The 18,916-nt window shown below is 37.6% G+C and overlaps 2 protein-coding genes and 1 pseudogene across 2 annotated transcripts in view; 1 reads left to right on the forward strand and 2 right to left on the reverse strand.

The window, feature by feature from the left end:
* ANKRD22 (ankyrin repeat domain 22) overlaps positions 1-7,012 on the reverse strand; it is a 105,904-nt gene extending 98,892 nt beyond the window's left edge. Inside the window, exon 1 of the mRNA XM_049764568.1 lies at positions 7,003-7,012. Within this exon, the coding sequence (XP_049620525.1) occupies positions 7,003-7,012 (10 nt within the window). The remainder of the gene's footprint in view (positions 1-7,002) is intronic.
* STAMBPL1 (STAM binding protein like 1) overlaps positions 1-18,916 on the forward strand; it is a 59,416-nt gene that overhangs the window by 17,933 nt on the left and 22,567 nt on the right. Inside the window, 1 exon segment of the mRNA XM_049764634.1 lies at positions 14,046-14,128. Within this exon segment, the coding sequence (XP_049620591.1) occupies positions 14,099-14,128 (30 nt within the window). The 5' untranslated portion in view covers positions 14,046-14,098.
* Positions 10,738-10,828, reverse strand: LOC125995191 (uncharacterized; annotated as a pseudogene).

The following is an 18,916-nucleotide window of genomic DNA, read 5'->3' on the forward strand; positions in this document are numbered from 1 at the left end:
ACTAATACATTTATAAATAAATGAACTGGTATTTGAAAGCCACTATTTAGACTTGATATTAAAACTCACATGTTTTGAATCACATGATCCTGGTAAAAGAATTATACATTTAAATTTATTTTTCTTCTTTTGTTTTGTTTTTGAATGATAGCGGGTCTAAAACTGAGGTATCACGCACATGCAAAAACAAGTGTTCTTGTATTTCTTGTATTTGAGTTTCTTAACTACAAAAAGTAGTAAAGCTTTCTGTTTACATTTACTATTATGGTTGCTAATTGGCGGCACTAAACAGAATAGATTGCCTTATTATGGTATCTCACCTTCCCCAAACTCAGCACTCTTATCTAAATCCCAGCATCTTAGTGAGGCCATATCACTGGATGTGAAGATCATGAGGATTTGGCAGCAGTAGAAGATTTCTGAATATGTAACAACCAAAGATTAATTCCAAGTCAACCACATCATCTGAGCTATTTCTGGCTTCACTCCCCTCTTTTGCATTTTGCAGGTGTAAAGGCATTGTGAGTAAAAAAAGATTTAAGATATCCTGATAGAATACCATTGGGGGGGGGACTAAAATACTTTGGTAGCTAAATTAGAAATCATATAATCATATAGCACATTCTCTGTAATTGTGTGTAGAATTTATAGGTAAAAATAGTTATTTCTTTCTTTTTTTCTTTTTTTTGGAGGTGAGAGGCGGGGAGGGAGGGGAGCGAGGAGGAGGGGGAGGAGATCAAAAATAGCTATTTCATTGGCGATCCCTTTAGATCATTTCCAGCTTGCACGTGAGTTTTGCAAATAAATTTGAACTATTTTTTCACAGATCTAAAATAGACTAAAAGTAGTGGCAAATCAGAGAGGTTTACTAATGTTTTCTTTTTAATTGATTTCTAAATAGGAGCAAATTAAGAATAATATGTGTGATTTTTATAAAAATTTTCCTTTGAATATATTTTATTTATTTATTTTAAATAATATCTTTATTTAAGCACCATGATTGCAAACATGTTTTTTTGTTGTTGTTTTTTTTGTTGTTTTTTTTTTGTTTTGGGGCCACACCCTGTGATGCTCAGGGGTTACTCCTGGCTATGCGCTCAGAAGTTGCTCCTGGCTTCTTGGGGGACCATATGGGACGCCGGGGGATCGTCCTAGGCTAGCGCAGGCAAGGCAGGCACCTTACCTCCAGCGCCACCGCCCGGCCCCGCAAACATGTTTTTAGTTGGGTTTCAGTCATAAAAAGAATGACCCCCTTCACCAGTACAACCTTCCTACCACTAATGCCCCATCTACCTCCTCCCCCAACCCCTGTCTGTCTTCGAGACAGGCATTCTATTTCTCTTACTCATTACCATTGTTATGATAATTGTTAGTGTAGTTATTTCTCTAACTGAACTCACCAATCTTTGTGGAATATCACAAAATACATTATTTTTTCATAGCTAAAGATTTCTCATTTGACTGGAAGAAACGTGTATCACAGACTCCTTCACATCATTTAACTAATAGTTCAGAGAAGGGCTTCAGGGTAAATCCATAACTCAGACTCCTGCCACCATCACCTCTGGCCATCCACCAGACCCTCAGCCTCTGAGTGATAAGATAACTGGACTTTTCAATGTTTATATGAAGATACATGTTGAACTGATAATGCATTCTTAGAATTTCTTCAGCACATTCCCTTTTCTGATGGTAGTAGATTTGATCCCTGGCTAACTTAGCCAAGTTCTAATCTTCTAGCAAGAAGATCAGGAAAAAAAAGATCAGAATATCATTAAACCTAAAATGTATGCTGTTGGCAAAGAAAAAGTAAATGTGTGCATGTGTGAGTGGTTGCACACATGTAGATTGGGGTGGTGGTGACTAGAGGTGGAATATGAGTAGACCACTCCAGTGTGTCTAAAATTAGTATTATAATATAGAAATATATTATGTGGGTGCTCTTCCTGCAGGGGCACCAGTTAAGATGTGGTTATTCTTTCTTGGAGGGAGACGCAAACACAAAGACACAAAGACAGACATGACAGACAAAGACAGACACAAGGCAGACAAAAGTGGGAAAGGATTTCAGCCAAGACTGAACCCAATTCCGTTTATTGAAACTCAAGGCCCGACACTAATACTATTTTGTGAGCACAGCTCCACTCGTAAACATGTCAATAAGAAGTAGATATATTGAACAGGATGAATAACAGGATCCATTGGCAGGGGAGATGGAGTGTGCAGATAATGAACTCTGCTCCATCAGATCGGGGATGTACTGATAATGGAACCTATCTCCTGCAGGTGGAATATACAGATAAGGGAATCTTAAATGTTTACATTTACATCTTGAGGCTACCCTCTTTAGGGCTCTCTGTTTGGTGCCTAAGTCCTAAATGGTTAACAATCAATTCTCAAATCTGCCTGTTTTTAGCAAAATTCTATGCCTGCATTTCAACCCAGTATTTTCTGCCAGTTCTTAAAAGGGCTCCCTACAATATTATATTATTATATTAACTATTATTATTAGCAAAAGAGTATGTAAACATTACTCAACTGTGATAGCTGTGGTAGAATTCAAGATTTTAGGACAGAAGCAATTAGTTGGTCTTCTCTAACCATTTGTTGTGAGAAAGGTCTGATGGATTGGAATAGAATTTACCTCCATCACCTCCTTTTTTTCGGGGGGGACACACCCATTTGATGCTCAGGGGTTACTCCTGGCTAAGCGCTCAGAAATCGCCCCTGGCTTGGGGAGACCATATGGACACAGGGGGATAGAACCGTAGTCCGTTCCTTGGCTAGCAGTTGCAAGGCAGACACCTTACCTCTAGCACCACCTCATCGGCCCCGATCACCTCCTTTAAGTTTCAGTTGAAACCTTCTGGAAAGGACCTGTTTCCCCTCATTTAATATATAACAAGTTATATAAAATGCTATATATTTCCCAAATAGTAAGTGAGAAAGACTGACTTCTCCTACAGGAATACATGCCCCAGAGCCTGAGCTATTTGGTACTAAGATACTCTCCCACTGGATTCTTGATGTTTTTGAGAAGTAATTGTTTCATGGCCAAAGGCGTTACATTTCTGATCCTCAAAGAAACCCAAACTTACCTCAAATTAATTAAAAATTATTCAGTGAGAGTGGATATCTGACCATATGCTGATTATTCTGATTTAAGTCATAGTTTTGTATTTAATCTGAAACATCTTTCTAGGGCAAAGAGATAAACACCTGAACCCTAGAAGGTAAATTCACAGGTAGTACTTACAAGAATAGAATGAAAATATTTCTAATATGCTTATCAATTTTCTTTTAAAATTGCAGTAACATTGGTTTATAACATTCAGATTTCATGTGTACAACATTATAAGCCAGCAGTCTGTGTGTACTACATTATATTTACCACCAAATGCCCAATTTCCATTCATCATCATATAGTTGTCCATTTTTACCCAACATATTTACCTCCTCCACTCTTCTGGTTAACCCTATTTTGTTCATGTAGTCTAAGGGTTATTTTAATTTATGTTTTATTTATATATAAAACATCAATGAAATCATACTATTTTTCTTCTTCATCTAATGACTTCATTTAGAATTATCCTGTAGGGTTCATATATATGTTGCAAATAGTAGAATTTCACCTTTTTTTATTCCATAGTGAGCACACTCCACAACAAATATGAGCCATATCTTCTTCTGTACTCCTCCATCAGTAGAATTAGGTTGTATTCAGGTCTTGGCTATTGTGAATTATGCTGCTATAAACACAAAGATAAAACTATCTATCTTTAGTTTAGTAATTTTTATTGTTGTTGTTAAATATATATGTTTATACGTATATATACACCTGAATCTTAGGGTATTTCTACTCAATTTTCAAGGACTCCTTATATCAAGTCCTATTTTTATCTGATCAGTATTTTAGCTCATATCATCTTGGTTACAACATATTTCTGATGGTCAGGTATCACAGATGTGTAGAGCAATCAAAATAATCTCAGTTTTATATCATATTTTTTAAATCGTTCCAAATAATCAACAAAAGTAAGTCTGGGTCATTATATTTTTCTTTTCTAATGTAGGTTCCGGACTGTAAAGGTCTAACCAAGGAGTTCTTCTTTTAAGCCTGTGTCATTAAAGGCATGGGAATCGCACCTCACACCTCTTTGTCTAATAGATTAAATTATCGCTACCCACGGTGTGGGTAATGATGATTTTCTTTTCTTTTCTTTTCTTTTTCTTTTTCTTTTTTCTTTTTTTTTTGCTAAGTACATTGGCTGTGTTCTACCTGGAAATGTGAACTTTAACCCAATGGGAAAAGGAAAGATTGCTACTTTTTTTGACCAATAAGACAATAAGAAAGAACACTTCAGGAGATGATGTAATAATGTTCCTCCTTTTAACTGCTTCTAGTTTACACCTGCCCTTCCAGTTTGTTGCAGCAATCTTTGGAAGAAAGACGGGGGAAATAGCATGACTGAATGGCAGTCTCACTGGCTGCCCTCTGAACTCCTCACTTCTAAATCTCCACATTTTTTTGTTTGTTTGTTTGTTTGGGGGCCACACCCGGTGACACTCAGGAGTTACTACTGGCAATGCGCTCAGAATTCACCCCTGGCTTGGGGGAGCATATGGGATGCTGGGAGATCGAACCGTGGTCTGCCCTAGGTTAGCGCGTGCAAGGCAAACTTCCTACCACCTGTGCCACCGCTCCGGCCCTCCACTTTTTATCTGGATAAAATTGTTTTGGGTGTGTGAAAAAGTCTTCTTTTTTGCTGAATCATAAGGTAAATATATATATATATAAATGTAAATATTATATATAGTGTAAAGCAAAGGCTGAAAAGTTCACAAAATAAGCTTTGTGCTATGTTAAGTATTTTTCTCTGTTTATTCTTGGCATTATTTGGTTTTGCTTTAATTTTAATTTTAGGGTTTGAGGGCCACCCTTGGAAGTATTTGGGGGCTACTCCCAATTCTATAAATAGGTTCAGAGTTCACCCCTGATAATGCTCTGTGGACCTTATGTGGCTGCAGGAAAAAAATCTGGAATTAGTAGCATGCTAGGCTAGTGTCTTACATCCTGTACTATCTCTCTGACCCTGTTGCTGGTTTAGAAAATCAGAGTTATGGGCTGGGGCTGGGGTTCAAACCACTATCATAATTAATAAATTAAATAAATGCATGAATAAATAAAATTAAAACTATACATTGGCTTCCACACATATTTGGAAGAAATTAAAACTTGGGGGAATGGTCTGGGGAGATAGCACATGGCAGGGCATTTGCCTTGCATGCAGCTGACCTAGGATGATAGTGGTTCAAATCCTGGGGCATCCCAGGTGATCCCCCAAGCCTGCCAGGAGCGATTTCTGAGCGCAGAGCCAGGAGTAACTCTTGAGTGTCACCGGGTGTGACAAAAACTAAAAAAAAAAAAGTGTTTGTAAAACTTGGGGGAATAAGATTGGATCCCCAAACCAAAGAATTTTGTTCTGAGGATGTAAAATTGAGAGGCACCGAAGATTAGATATATAAACTCAAAACTGTCAAGTGTCACTTTGGAAAAATTCCTTCCTTTTCCAGGACACATAGAGAGGAGACTCCGTTATTTTGTTTACCAGTTATCAGCCCGTTTTCCCCAATCCCCTCACTTCCGGTGCAGATAGAAATTTTCAGGTAGTTTTAGGGATTACTGGTAAGGAGTGGCATTTTGTGCTCATTGTGAAATACATGGTTTTGACACCTCTTCTATGCCAATTCCTCAAACTCCATATGCCAGGATCAAAAGACAAAATTAGGCTCAGTTAGGGTACCGTGGTTATGGACAGAGAATAATGATAACTTCTACTTAATCTAATTCATAGGTAATTTATTGATCAGAGATAATGTTATGATTAGGTTGCATGCCTAGCATGCTCCTGACCTGAGTTCAATCCTTAGTGATACATGACTTTTCAAGCATCACTCCTTAGCATTTCAAGTACTACTGGATTGGACCTGATGTTCCCTTTTACCGCATGGCATGAACAGCATTGCATCTCCAGACTATAGTGTTGAATTGTTGGCCTGATTGAGATTTTTCAGAACACTCTGGGGCACCCCTCCCCCCAAATAATAAAAGACAATCTAAAGAGGAAAATTGATTTGTTTTTGAAATTACAACAGTGAGAAAAGAGAGTCAGAAATAAAAGCAAGGTAATAGGAGTTCTAAAGCAAAAGGAATTCTCCAGAGGTATATAACAGGCTAAATGTACTAGCTGATTGGAACACTAATGCTATCAAACCTTAGGAATGTAAATCCTACCACGGATGGGTAGGATTAAACCAGGCATTTCTGAGGAATGTTTTCATTTATAGGCTGTAGAGTGAAGGCCCAAAGGTACAAGTGGGAAAGGGAGCTCTCAGGGTAAAGTATGATTGACTTCATGTAAGTAATGGAGCCAGAAATTTCCCAGAGGATGCCAAAAGGCAGTCTGCACTGTTCATCCGAAGCTCGGTGAGCCTCTATTTTCCAAAGGGAATTTGTTTTATTCACATACGATGTTGAGTACTAACATCTGCTTATCCTCCAACTTGAAATGTTTATCTTATCTTTAGCATTGGAAGTCATTTCAACCATGAGAGCTGCTAATAAGTGATGAACTAAACAACATGGCCCTGCCAGCACTGTGACAGTTGTTCTGTCCTATTAATGGACTTGGATTACTTTTTTTCCCTAAAGTACCACTTGGTTATAATCTCTTTTAATTGTTATTAATTTAATTTTTACTTTTACCAAAGTGATTTTTCACAGTAATTTTTTAGTGGCATAGTGACATTGAATCAGGGGCATTCCCACCACCAATGTTGTCCTCCCTCCACCACCTGGTTATAATCTTGTCACTGACATTGTTGGCCTTTCTTCTTGTTGATAAGAAAGAATTTATGTGAAAATAGCCTCACCCCAAGCAGAGCCCAAACATTTTATTTACTCCATCCACCAGGGTTACTGAATAGCATCTAAGACATTACCTTCACCCATCCTCTCCCACCTTCTCTCCTACTCACATACTCTGTTTTCAGCAGCAAATTCAAAGATCTCTTTGAAATGATGAGGCTATTTATAGCATTACTTGATCAACAGCCTAAATCTTTTCCCATTTTATTTCAGCTATGGTACCCATTGGTGACAGATCCTTTGGTTCTTTTTATGATAGGCAGAAATATAAATTTTTATATTTCCTTTTTTTTTTATGTGGGCCATATCTGGTAGTGCTTAAGGATTACTCCTGACTCTGATCTCAGAATTCACTCCTGATGAGATGAGGATACCAGGGATTTGAACCCAGAATCAACCCTGGATTGGCCACTTGCAAGGCAAGCCACCCACCTGCTATATTATCACTCTGCCTTCATATTTACATTTTTCAAACGTTAACTACCTTAACATTTTTATTTGGTTTTGGGTCACACCTGGCAGTGCCCCAGGGCTACTCCTGGCTCTGTGCTCAGGATTTGCTCCTGGTGGTGCTCAGGGATGTTGAAGATTGCCTCGTGCAAGCCAAATTAAATGATTTAATAATTAATAATTTAATAAAAATTATTATTAAATTAAACTATTCTCTGTGATATCCCTCTAGCCCTACTTAAACAATTTTAAATGACCATAACAACCAAATTAAACATTTGTGATACCAAATAACCTCTCTGTTGCTTATAATATCTACTTGTTTGAAGACTTGTGTAGGATTAATTCTGAAGATGTTCTGAGAGTTTTGCTTAGATAAATGAGACCTTAAAGGCTAGGCAGAATTTTGGTAAACTGTGGGAAGGGAAGGAGGAAGGATTATTAATACAACATCCTGAATGTGGGAAAAGGTGTCGGAACAGGTAGAGCACGAAGGCTGGGAGGTACCTGAGACAGTGATGGAAGAGATGTATCCCTTAAAACTTCTGACATATAATCTCTCCCAGCTATATCTAATTATCCTTTCTGTGTTAAATTCATTAGGTTCAACTACTTAAACAAATACAAGTGTATGAGAAAATATAGGAATTTTTCCATCATTATGGTCTCTTTTTGCTTGCCATGGCTCATCCTCATGACCCATAGTGACTCACCTGCATATTAACATTGCAGCTGGCAGAAATTCAGGGGTGGGTGGAAAAGTCATGCTTCTTTATTTAAAGGGCAGAATCTAGGCATTGATCACTATATTTTCCTTCATACCCTAGTGGCCAAATTTGATTTCATGGCTACATATAACTCTAAGAAATGCTGAAAAATATAGATTTTCCCTGGGTAGGTGGCTTTATCAGGTACCTCGTCCCGGGCAAGAAAAGACAGCCAACTCCCCTGCGGACTCATGCTGCGAGGCCCTCCCTACCAACTCCCCCTAACATGGACTGTTTCTTGAAACCGGACCTAGGTCCAAAAGTATCCCCAGTGCAAGAACTCCTCCAAGACCTCCCTGCCGCAAATTTTTACCAACCTGAAGAAGGTCAGGGGGTGTGATAGGAAGATGCCTGGGAACCCACACATCACAAGAAAAACCCAAAAGACAATGGGAAAAACTGTACTTCCAACATAGGCATAAGACCTGTAATACACCACTTCGTTATCTGCTCTCCCCCAAATGTAAGGTAGTCTTTTGCACCACTTTGGTCCTTTAAAAACTTCGCTAACTCATTATCGTTCTTTTTTTTTTTTTCTCTTAAATTTATTTATTTATTTATTTATTTTTAAATGTTGGTCCTATATATACATTTGTGAGCACATACGTTTTTAATTATTTTATTTTATTTTTTTATTATTATTATTATTATATTTTTTTTATCATTTTTGGGTATGTGACCTGTGTCTGTTATCCCCTCTGTCCACCCCCAACCACACCGACAATACAATGTGGCTCCACCTCCCCCTGCAAAGACACACTAAATAATGGGGAAACCTTACATATAAAAAAAAGAGCTCTTATCTACTAGAGATAGGAACTCATAGTTGTTTACAATACAGGGGTATCTCCTACCTTGAAAATATGTCATGTGGAATCACTTAGACCTCAGATGATTAGATGCCATTCATCCAGCCTTGAACCCTGGATCCCAGACATAGAATCGGCACAGCTCTTCACAACAGCTACAGGAAACAAACTCCATCCGGAACAGCCTTAATACTGCGGGGTCAACAACAAGGACCAGCTCTAACATGATATCCTGACAAAGAGGAAAATGTGAACAACTTGACCTTAGAGCAGATTAGCCTACCTTACCAGCTAAGGACAAGACAAAACCAGAAGACTCGGCACCCTTTGGTAGGTCCAAAAGCCAAGATCGTGACTTACAGATGACTGGCTACTAGAACCACGACCAGACAGTATACATCTTGGGACCAATAAAAAAGCCCTAGTTTAGGGTTTGAACTATGACTTGCACAATAAGCATGATCCCCAGTCCCAAAGGTCTGACAGAGACAACTGCAACAGAATGGGCCTTCTGGAAGCACAAAGAAAGACGCTAACCTAGGTGCCATCCTAGGTTCAGTGCAAAGACCAAGGTCACCAACCACAGAAGATGGACTAAAACGACACTGAGGTAACAGAACCTCTAGAACCACAAAGACTGACTTCACCATAAGTCCTACCTCAGGATCTGTGCAGATACTGAGACCTCTAAACACAGAGCTCTGAGTGTATCACCCTGGACAGAACAGAAGTCTTCCACACACCAAAAAACACCACCAGGAGAATAAATGATCCTGAGCAAAGTCTGGAGCTGATCCCATGACAGTATACTCCAAGGACGGAGAAACCCCATATTTCTTAGGCCATGTGAATTCCTTTTCGAATGACCCCAATATTTACTGTGCCAGGGCAGGAGGGGAAAAAACAAAAATACAAAAAGCACAAAAACTTGGTATTTTATATATATGTATATATATGTGTGTGTGTGTATATATATATATACATATATATCTTTTACCTTCATTTATTATTGTTATTATTATTTTTATTTACCTATCTATTTTGGTCGATTTCTCTGTTTGGGTGTGATTATTGAAATCGTCGTCCCCAATTATACTTATTTTTTTCTATTCTTTTCTTTTCCCTCGTTATGTGCTATGCCATGTTTCTTATTTCAAGACCATGGCGTGTTTTTGGTTTGTTTGTTTGTTTTTGTTCTGTTTTTTGTTTGTTTGTTTGTCTGTCTGTTTTGCTTTGTTTTTCGGCTGTTTTTTTTTTTTTTTTTGTGGTGCTTATCGATATAGCTGGAGTCCTCACTGGATAATTGACACTTTTTTTGGTACTGGTGGAGTGTTTCACCTTCTTTCTCTCCTTCATCTCCCAAATCGATGATGAGAGCCTCTAGAAGGATTCCACCCATTTTGGGAGTATTAGACTCTTACCCCAGTTTATTTATCTTCTCCTTCTCAGGCAAAACCACGCAACTTGAACTAGCTAGTCCTGCCTACAGTTAGAGGGGGAGATAAGGGAGGCATCAAGACCAAACAGGTGCAAGACTACTAAGTAGTGGGTTGGATACAGAGGGGACCACATATTCTAGCCGCCCTGGGGGGTGAGGGAAGAGGAAATGGGAGGTAGGACAACAACGGAGGGGTAGGGAGGACAATTTGGGGATGGGAATCCCCCCTGATTTTATGTAAATATGTACCTAAAATGTTATTGTCAACAATATGTAAGACACTATGATCAAAATAAAAATTATATTAAAAAAATTTATTTTTGTATACTAGAAAAGGACTAATTTGAAGAGTCATGATACCTTTATATTTATTGAAGAATTATTATACTGATAAGAACAGATACACTTGATCTTAGCCAAAAGGCCAAGAAGCGATGAAGGATCATTTATAATAATCAAGAATTGAAAAGAAATTAAGTGCATATTCAGATGAAAGGATAAAGAAGATGGGGTATATATTTGCAATAGATACTGCTCAGTTATTTTAATAAATATGGAATCATGTTATTTGTAACAACATTAAAAGTATCCTGTAAGGCATTCTGATAAGTGAAATAAACAAGATATAGAAAGAAAAACGTGGTATTGTTTCATTCATCTGTGATAAATGAAGAAACCAAACAAATGAATGAACTAAATGAAACAAAGGTAAATGCTTAGATTATGAGGCCAATTAATGGTTACTGAAGGGAAAGACAAATTGAGTCCACGGTATGCTAAGGCATGGAAAAGGAATCAGTTTTGTAGTTGTATGGTGGGCTAGAACTATATCTTGAGATTTGTGTTGTTATACAACTATTGGTTATTGTAATGTTGTATACCTGAAATCTACACATTGTTATAATATAATGAAACTATAATTTAAAAAGAGGAAAAAAAGACTTCTGCAGAATATGGAAGTAGTCTGAATCTGTTCTGTGGGTGTCTCTGTGAGGTAGGGTACCTTTTTACTGGACATTCAACTTTCTCATTATTTTAGCAGGACTCTAGAAGCACAAGTAGAAAGTGATAAAAGAAGCTAATTTGTTTTATTCTTTTAGGTTCGAAGTGATGCACAGCAGGTAGGACTTTTGCCTTGCATGTGGCTGACCTGATTTTGATCCTTGGCATCCCATATGGACTCCCAAGGTTGCCAGTAATTATTTCTGAGTGCAGAGCCAGAAGTAAATTCTGAGCACTGCAGGTATGGTCCAAAAACCAGGAACAACAAAAAAGAAAATGCATCAGATATATAATAGATTTGTTTCCAGACAAATGAGAACAAAGTTATTTAAAAAAATAACAAAAAGAAAAAGAGAAGATAAATTTAAAAGCAGAAATATAAAAAAAGTACAGTAGCAAGCGCATTTGTGAAAATTATTGTACCTCTAGGGCAGGAGAGATAGCACAGCAGTTGGGCTTTTGCCTTGTATACAGCCCACCCGGGATGGAAACAGGTTTGATTCTCAGCATCCCTTTTGGTTCCCCAAGCCTGCTAGGAATCCCTGAGCACTGCCAGATGTGGCCCTAAAACAAACAAAAAAAAATGATTGTATCTCTAATGAAGTCATTAATGCATTGGCAGAAGGTTTAGTAAGCTCTTGTTAGCTGTCCAGTCTGTTAAATTGGTGTGTTCCTATAAGGATAACAGGATAAAACAAATGGAATTTTCCAGAAATTCAAAGCACTGTTATGATACTGTGGCTTTTAAGGGAGTGTTCTCAGCTACCAGGTTTCCCAGAAGAAGAAAGATACAGGATGAGAGTGTCCACACTTGCTCAAAAAAGCTCTGGTTATATGAGCCCAAATACAGCATACCTGATGTTTGGTTAGTTTGGTATCCCTAAAGAGCATCAGTGATGAGGCAGGGCAATAGGGAAAATGCTGATTCTAAATGATGGAGGCAGCAAGCATGGCTTTGGCAGGACAGAGGCTTGTCCCAACTCCTCTTCTAAGATGGCCAGCTTTCTGCTTTGTGGCCAGTGTACCCATGATTTTTTCTGGCTTGGTTTACATCTCATTTGAAAAATAGCTTATGTAATTTTTATCCATTATAAGTAAATACCATGATTGAAGTAGCACATTGAGTTTTTGTTTTGCTTTTGTTTGCATAGTATATAAAAAAGCAGTCATTTTTTTTTAAAAAAGTTTTTGATCTGGGATTTTCTGGGAACTCTTGAAAATTAATAATCTTTGTCTATATGCATTAGAGTAATTTATGTTTACTACATTAAAAATTAAAACAAAAACCTATAAGAACTTGAAATTGAGTATTCTATCAATTTGTAGCCTCTGGAAATATCTACTATACATATACATGTACAGTTGTATAAAAATTTTATTAGAGACAATACTACTAATATGTTAGTAATAATATGGACATAATATTGTTCTCTCAGACCTTACAAATCTCAGGGAACCTTGGATAGCTACTGATACAGAGAATATAGCTTGTTTGTGCTGACTTTGGTACAGTGGTAGTTCAATGGTTTATTGCTAGAAATTGAGATTAACGAAGAAAGGACCAATATCAGAGTATTAATATTTCAAAAAAACTTGTTAACCTATTAAACCATAAAATCCTTAAATTTAAGAGCTGTTGATTTCTATGTCCGAATTATGAGTTTGATTGCGGTAATATATAGTGATTGTTTTTCATCTTTAACAATTTAACAAATTCTGTTGTCTTAATTCAGAGAATTAAGCATTACTTCCACTTAGAAGTTCATAGCATGTTTGCTGAGTTGTTGTTTTTTTTATATACACCTACCATGGGTTTTGGCTTCCTGGCCCTAAATCTGTCAGATCTTACTAAATTCGAAACACTCTTTCCTATGCAAGAGAATAGTGTTACATATCATCACATGTTTAGCCACTTCTAACCGGCTACAGGTTTTATCATCACTCACAAAGGAAGGAATTACGCAAACCCACTAATGCCAAGAAACAGGAATCACAGAGGCTTCTTAGAACTTTGCCTTTTTAGCTGTAAGGCTTTTGTTTAAGTGCAGAATGACTAACTCCAGGGTAAGTGTTCATGACCTTTGGGGCTGGGAGAGATAGAACCACAGGTAAGGGAGTTGCTTGGCACCTAGCCAGTCTAAGTTCAATCCTTGGCACTCCATGTTCTGGAGTGATCTTTGAGCACAGAGGCAGGAGTAAGCCCTAGGAATAGCTGGGCATGTTCCCCAAACCGAAAACAAGATGTATGTGTGTGTGTGGGGGGGGAGTTACTCTCACCTCAGACTCCACACTTTCTCGAACTTCTTTTTCACTTTGAAAAAAAAGAAAACCTACTTTTTAACATAAATAAGAGTTCCAAGTAATGAAATACCCAGGAGACTCATACCAAGTGCTAAGCAATTATTAATTTCCTTCACACTTTCACTTTTAAAGATCTGCTAAAATTAAATAAAAAAAGATGGGGGGGGTGATCTGCTCTTAGAAACCAGTCAGTTTTACTAGCTGTAGTTTTGCGTCCCCAGGAAATCTTCCCACATTTACTAAAATTTCTGATTATGTAAATTATTTCGATTTGTTCCTATTTTCTTAAGTGCTTTGACTCTTGAATCCTCAAAAAGTAATCTGGGCTCTTCTCTTTGTCTCTGAAACAGATGAAGTGATTGAGAAGACGCCGTGAACTCCTCTACTCTGTAGTCGGGACAACATGGATCAGCCATTTACTGTCAGTTCTCTGGTAGGTAGCACCAACTGATTTTTGACATATGGTTGTAAAGCCCCCAAAGAAGAACAGAAACATACCAACCTCTGAGATGAGTCACAATTGCTTCAAGAAGTTTAGCACTTGTCATTTCTCTTCCATCTGCGCTGTCTTCTCCTTTGAGGAAGTGACTAATAAAGCTCTCTTTTCTGGAATTAAAAATAGTTTTTTCCACAAAAGTGTAAAATTTTATTTTTCTGGATAGATGCCAAGATGGCTGCCCTTTAGCAGAACACTGGAAGGAAGAGTTTTATGGCATCTATTTTAACCTCTTTGTGATGCCTTAGCTTTTTTCCTTTTTGTGACAAGGACCATTAACAGTAGTTTGGATTTTGTTTGTCTTCAGGTGACACCTAGCAGTACACAGGGCTGACTTCGGGCTCTGTGCTTACGGATCACTCCTGATATGGGCTCAGGACACCCTTTGGGATGCCATGGATCAAATGCAAGTCAACCATGTGCAAGGCAAATAAATGCCCTATTCCCCATACTAACTCTCCAACTTCACATTTTGGATTTTATGCTTAGATGTTGTTTGAAGAGCTTTGTGAAGCTCTTCAAATACTTGTTTTTCCTATTTATTTCTGCAAGGCTCACACTTTTTCTAACCATTACTCACAGCTACATTTTAGTATAAAATAGCAGGGGTCTTTAGAATCTCTGCTATTTAGGTTTATTCTGTCTGTGCCCCAGATCAACCTCTTCATGTGAATATTGGCACACTAGCATTCCTATGGGTATTTTTGTGCATTATGATGACTAGAATCAGGATACATATTTTTTTTTATTTCCAGACAACATGTGGGCTTGCTATATGACAAGTATTAATCATCACCATTACCTTGCTCCAGAAGACCCTTCCAATCCATTCACTGGAACCCTGAGTAGCCTAAGATAATGAAGGAAAAGGGTTCAGTGTTTGCTCTGAACTAGGTTATGACCCAATGGACTAACCTATTAAAGAAAAATAGTCTCAGTTCATTTGAGAGATAGATAAGTTTAGAATACATTGCCACTTTATAATGTCACGTTACTATCTACTGCTAGATAATAGAAGCTGCTTGGAGCTTCATAAATAACTTCAGGGATTAAGGCCTTGAATGCAGTAGATTAAGGTTCTATTCCTGGTATCACCATATAGTCCCCAGATCATTGCTAGGAGTGATCCCATACCAAAGAGCCAGGAATAAGTCCTGAACAGGGCCAGGTATGGCCCTAAACCCAAAATAAACAAAGATCCCTGTCTTCACTTCTACAGAGGAAAGAGACATCTTTTGAATAGGCAGGCTTTGGATACTTTTCTGCAAATATTAAGCAATAATCATAAAATTCCTAGTTGTCATGTCAATATACAAACGAATAAGTGAAGCACTTTCTGGAAAATCTTGGCTATGTTCTTTGATTGAAGAAGCTCATAAACACATGAGCCATTATAAATGGGTGAAGATCTTACACTATTTCATACTTTATCTGTAAAATCTGTTTTTTCTTTGGGAAGAATAGTGCTATCCCAATAGAAAAAACATAAATCTTGTCTTTATGAGCACTTAAAGGGTAATCTAATCAAAATCATCTTGCTCCCTTTTATGCTTCCCTTTTATTTGGTACATTTATTATATGTCTTTTAGGCAGTATGCTATATTCTAAGGCACAGAGATGAATGGGAGATGATTCATTTCACTCAAGGAGTTCAGAAGTTCAAAAACACTTTTCCACAAGAGCACAATCCAGTATGGACTATATAGTAATAAAATATAGTAAAATTTTTTATTCCTTAGGAGTCTGCACATATCCAGGCTTTGGGCTCAGAGTTCATTGGCTCCAATTCTAGTAGCTTTTCTGACATGAATGAGTCAAAGAATTAGAAAAATAACATACATCGGTGGGATAGAAGGAAGTATGACTAATATAAGGGTCTGAATGTTAGTATTCACGTTGTATCTATGATCTCAGAATTCTGAACCAAATGGGATTAGATTTCGGATTTAAATTGGTGAGGATCAAAAATAAGTTTTGCTACAAAACCACATAACTTGAACTATCTAGTCCCGCCTCCCAATTAAAGCGGGAAATAAGGCAGGTACCAAAACCAAACTGGGGTAGGACCACTAAGTAGTAAGCTAGGCACTGAGGGGACCACTTATTCTGGCAGCCCCGGGGTTGAGGGAGGAGGATATGGGAGGTAGGACAGGAACAGAGATGGAGGGAGGGCAATTCAGTGATGAGAATTACTCTGATTTTATGTTAATATGTACCAAAAATATTTTTGTCAATGATATGTAAGCCACTATAAAAGTATATTTATTAAAAAATCATTTTTCTCTTTTCCCCTTGTAACTTAGACTAAGAACATAAGAGAATACTAAGTCATCTTGTCTTGTCTGTTCTAAATTAAGCTGACTTAGCCCATCTTTGTCTAGAGAGATAAATCCAAAGGGAGGAAACCCAGTCTATGAGCACTTACATGGAGAGAAAGAAAACAGGAGGGATTTGCCCTCATTCCTTTGGGCCAAATCAGTAGTTACGGAAGCTGCACATGTTAAATTTTTTAAATTTTATTTTATTGAAACCATTGTGATTTACAAAATTCTTCATATTGAGTTTCAGACATGCAATGAATGAGGGCCAGTCCCACCATCAGTATGGATCTCCTCCACCATGTTTCCAGTGTATCCCATACCACCAAACTTTGCCCCCTAGCCTGCAAGTATAACAGGGCCATTTAGAGTTTAGATTGTTAGAGTTTGAATCTCTGGGTTCCATTGTTCTTGACTTTTGCTTGGATATTTAGTTCTGTCCCTTTTTTCTCCACCAATGCACCTTACATCTTTAGAAGCAAGCATCATCTGTCCAGGTCCTGAGTCTGCCATACTAACCAAAGTAGTCCAGATGCCCTTAAAAATCTATATAATCTAATTTACTGTCTCCTTCCTTGCCTTAATGATTGACCCTGAAGTAATTCATTGCTGAGCTAAAATTATGTCTTCTTTAATTTATTAATTTATATATAATATATTTTATTAATGATTTTTATTTTGACCAAAGTGGATTACAAATCATTCACAGTAGTATTTCAGGTATATAGTGACATTGAATCAGGGGCATTCCCACCACCTAATTTTTATTTATTTATTTTTTTTACAGATTATTGGTTTGTTTGTTTGTTTGTGGCCATATCAGGCAGTACTCCTGACTTTGCATTTAGGAAATGGGGGGTTTGAGGGACCATATGGAATACCAGAGATTGAACCCTTGTTGATTTCATCCAAAACAAGTGTCCTTACCCACTGTACACTAACTCTCTGCTTCCTGTTTTCTACAGATCTTTAACAAAATTTCAGCCACACTATAGTCAGATTTTCACCCTATCTAAATTGGTTAGAAGATACCTGAGAAGCTACCATTGTTCTGGGTTAACTTCATTGTTTAACATCTCAAGATGGTAGACTGGGATAACAGTATTTCTTAAACTGAATCTGCATAAAGATTAGATGAGTCTTAGTTTTTTAGCCTTCTCTAAAGAATTTGGGCCTGGAGGTTTGAGAAGCCTGTGAAGCATTTGCTTTTTGGATTTGGGCTACCCCTGCTTATTTATTCTCAAGGATCATTCCTGGAAGTACTCAAGGACCATATGAGGGACCAGGGATTGATTATTTATCCAAGATCTGAGGCATGCAAGGCCTGTGTCTTACCCTCTGTGTAATTTTGCATTTTTAATAGCCTCCCATTTAGTGCTGAAGCTGATGGTTCAGGGATTATACTTCGAGAGAAGTCAGCAAACTACCATCCAAAGGCCAAATTAAGACCAGTTTCTTTTTGAAAACAAGACAATTTTGTTTCCTAGGGAGGGTCCTTTGCTTATATATTATTTGTGGCTGCTTTTCACCAAGTAATTACAATTAGAATTGTCCTGGCATACAAAGTCTGAAATATGTGCTATATGGATTTTATTACTGTGAGAGGTAAGAGGGTACCCATCAACATTCTATGTCAATTGGACCAGCAATTCAGTGCAGTGGTTTATGAGCCCTGAAGGGTCTCCAAGGCTTCTCAGAGAATTATGTGGTGCCAGTAATTGAACCCAGGTTGGATGCAACCAAGATATGTACCCTGATCCTTCTGCTAACTCTGCTATCTGACTTTTAGCAGAAAAACAATTGGTAGACAAATTTTGACTTTCTGAAATATTGACTTTTTATTTAATAATTGACGAATTCTCATGAATATATATGCCCTAAATATATGTTCTAAATATAATACAAAAATTTTAATGAGTAACTTTTGATAGCACTTCAATAAAAATAATTCATAGCAACATTTTCTCAGTCAGGTATTAGCAGAGTAATTACTATCATGTGGAGGGCTAAGAGTCTTGATGTTTGAAAAAAGGGGGAAGTATATATATAAATGTATATATGTCATATACATATATACTTGAAAAGGCCTATCTAGGACTTGGTGGTAGGAAATCTCAGCTAGCTACTTATTGATTAGATAGGTTTGAGTCAAATTTAATTGTTTAGTAACTTTTATTTATTTTCATATGTTTGGTTTTTGGACCACACATAGTGGTGCTCAGGGTTTACTTCTTACTCTGCACTCAGAAATTGCTCCTGGTAGGCTTGGGGGACCATAGGGAATGCCAGAGATCGAACCCAGGTTTGTCTCGGGTGGGCAGTGTGCAAAGCAAATGCCCTTCGCTGTGCTATCACTCTGGCCTCATGAATCTGTTTAGTTACTTTAAATTCAAGCTATACTATAGAG

Source organism: Suncus etruscus, chromosome 17, assembly GCF_024139225.1.
Source record: "Suncus etruscus isolate mSunEtr1 chromosome 17, mSunEtr1.pri.cur, whole genome shotgun sequence".
NCBI lineage: Eukaryota > Metazoa > Chordata > Mammalia > Eulipotyphla > Soricidae > Suncus > Suncus etruscus.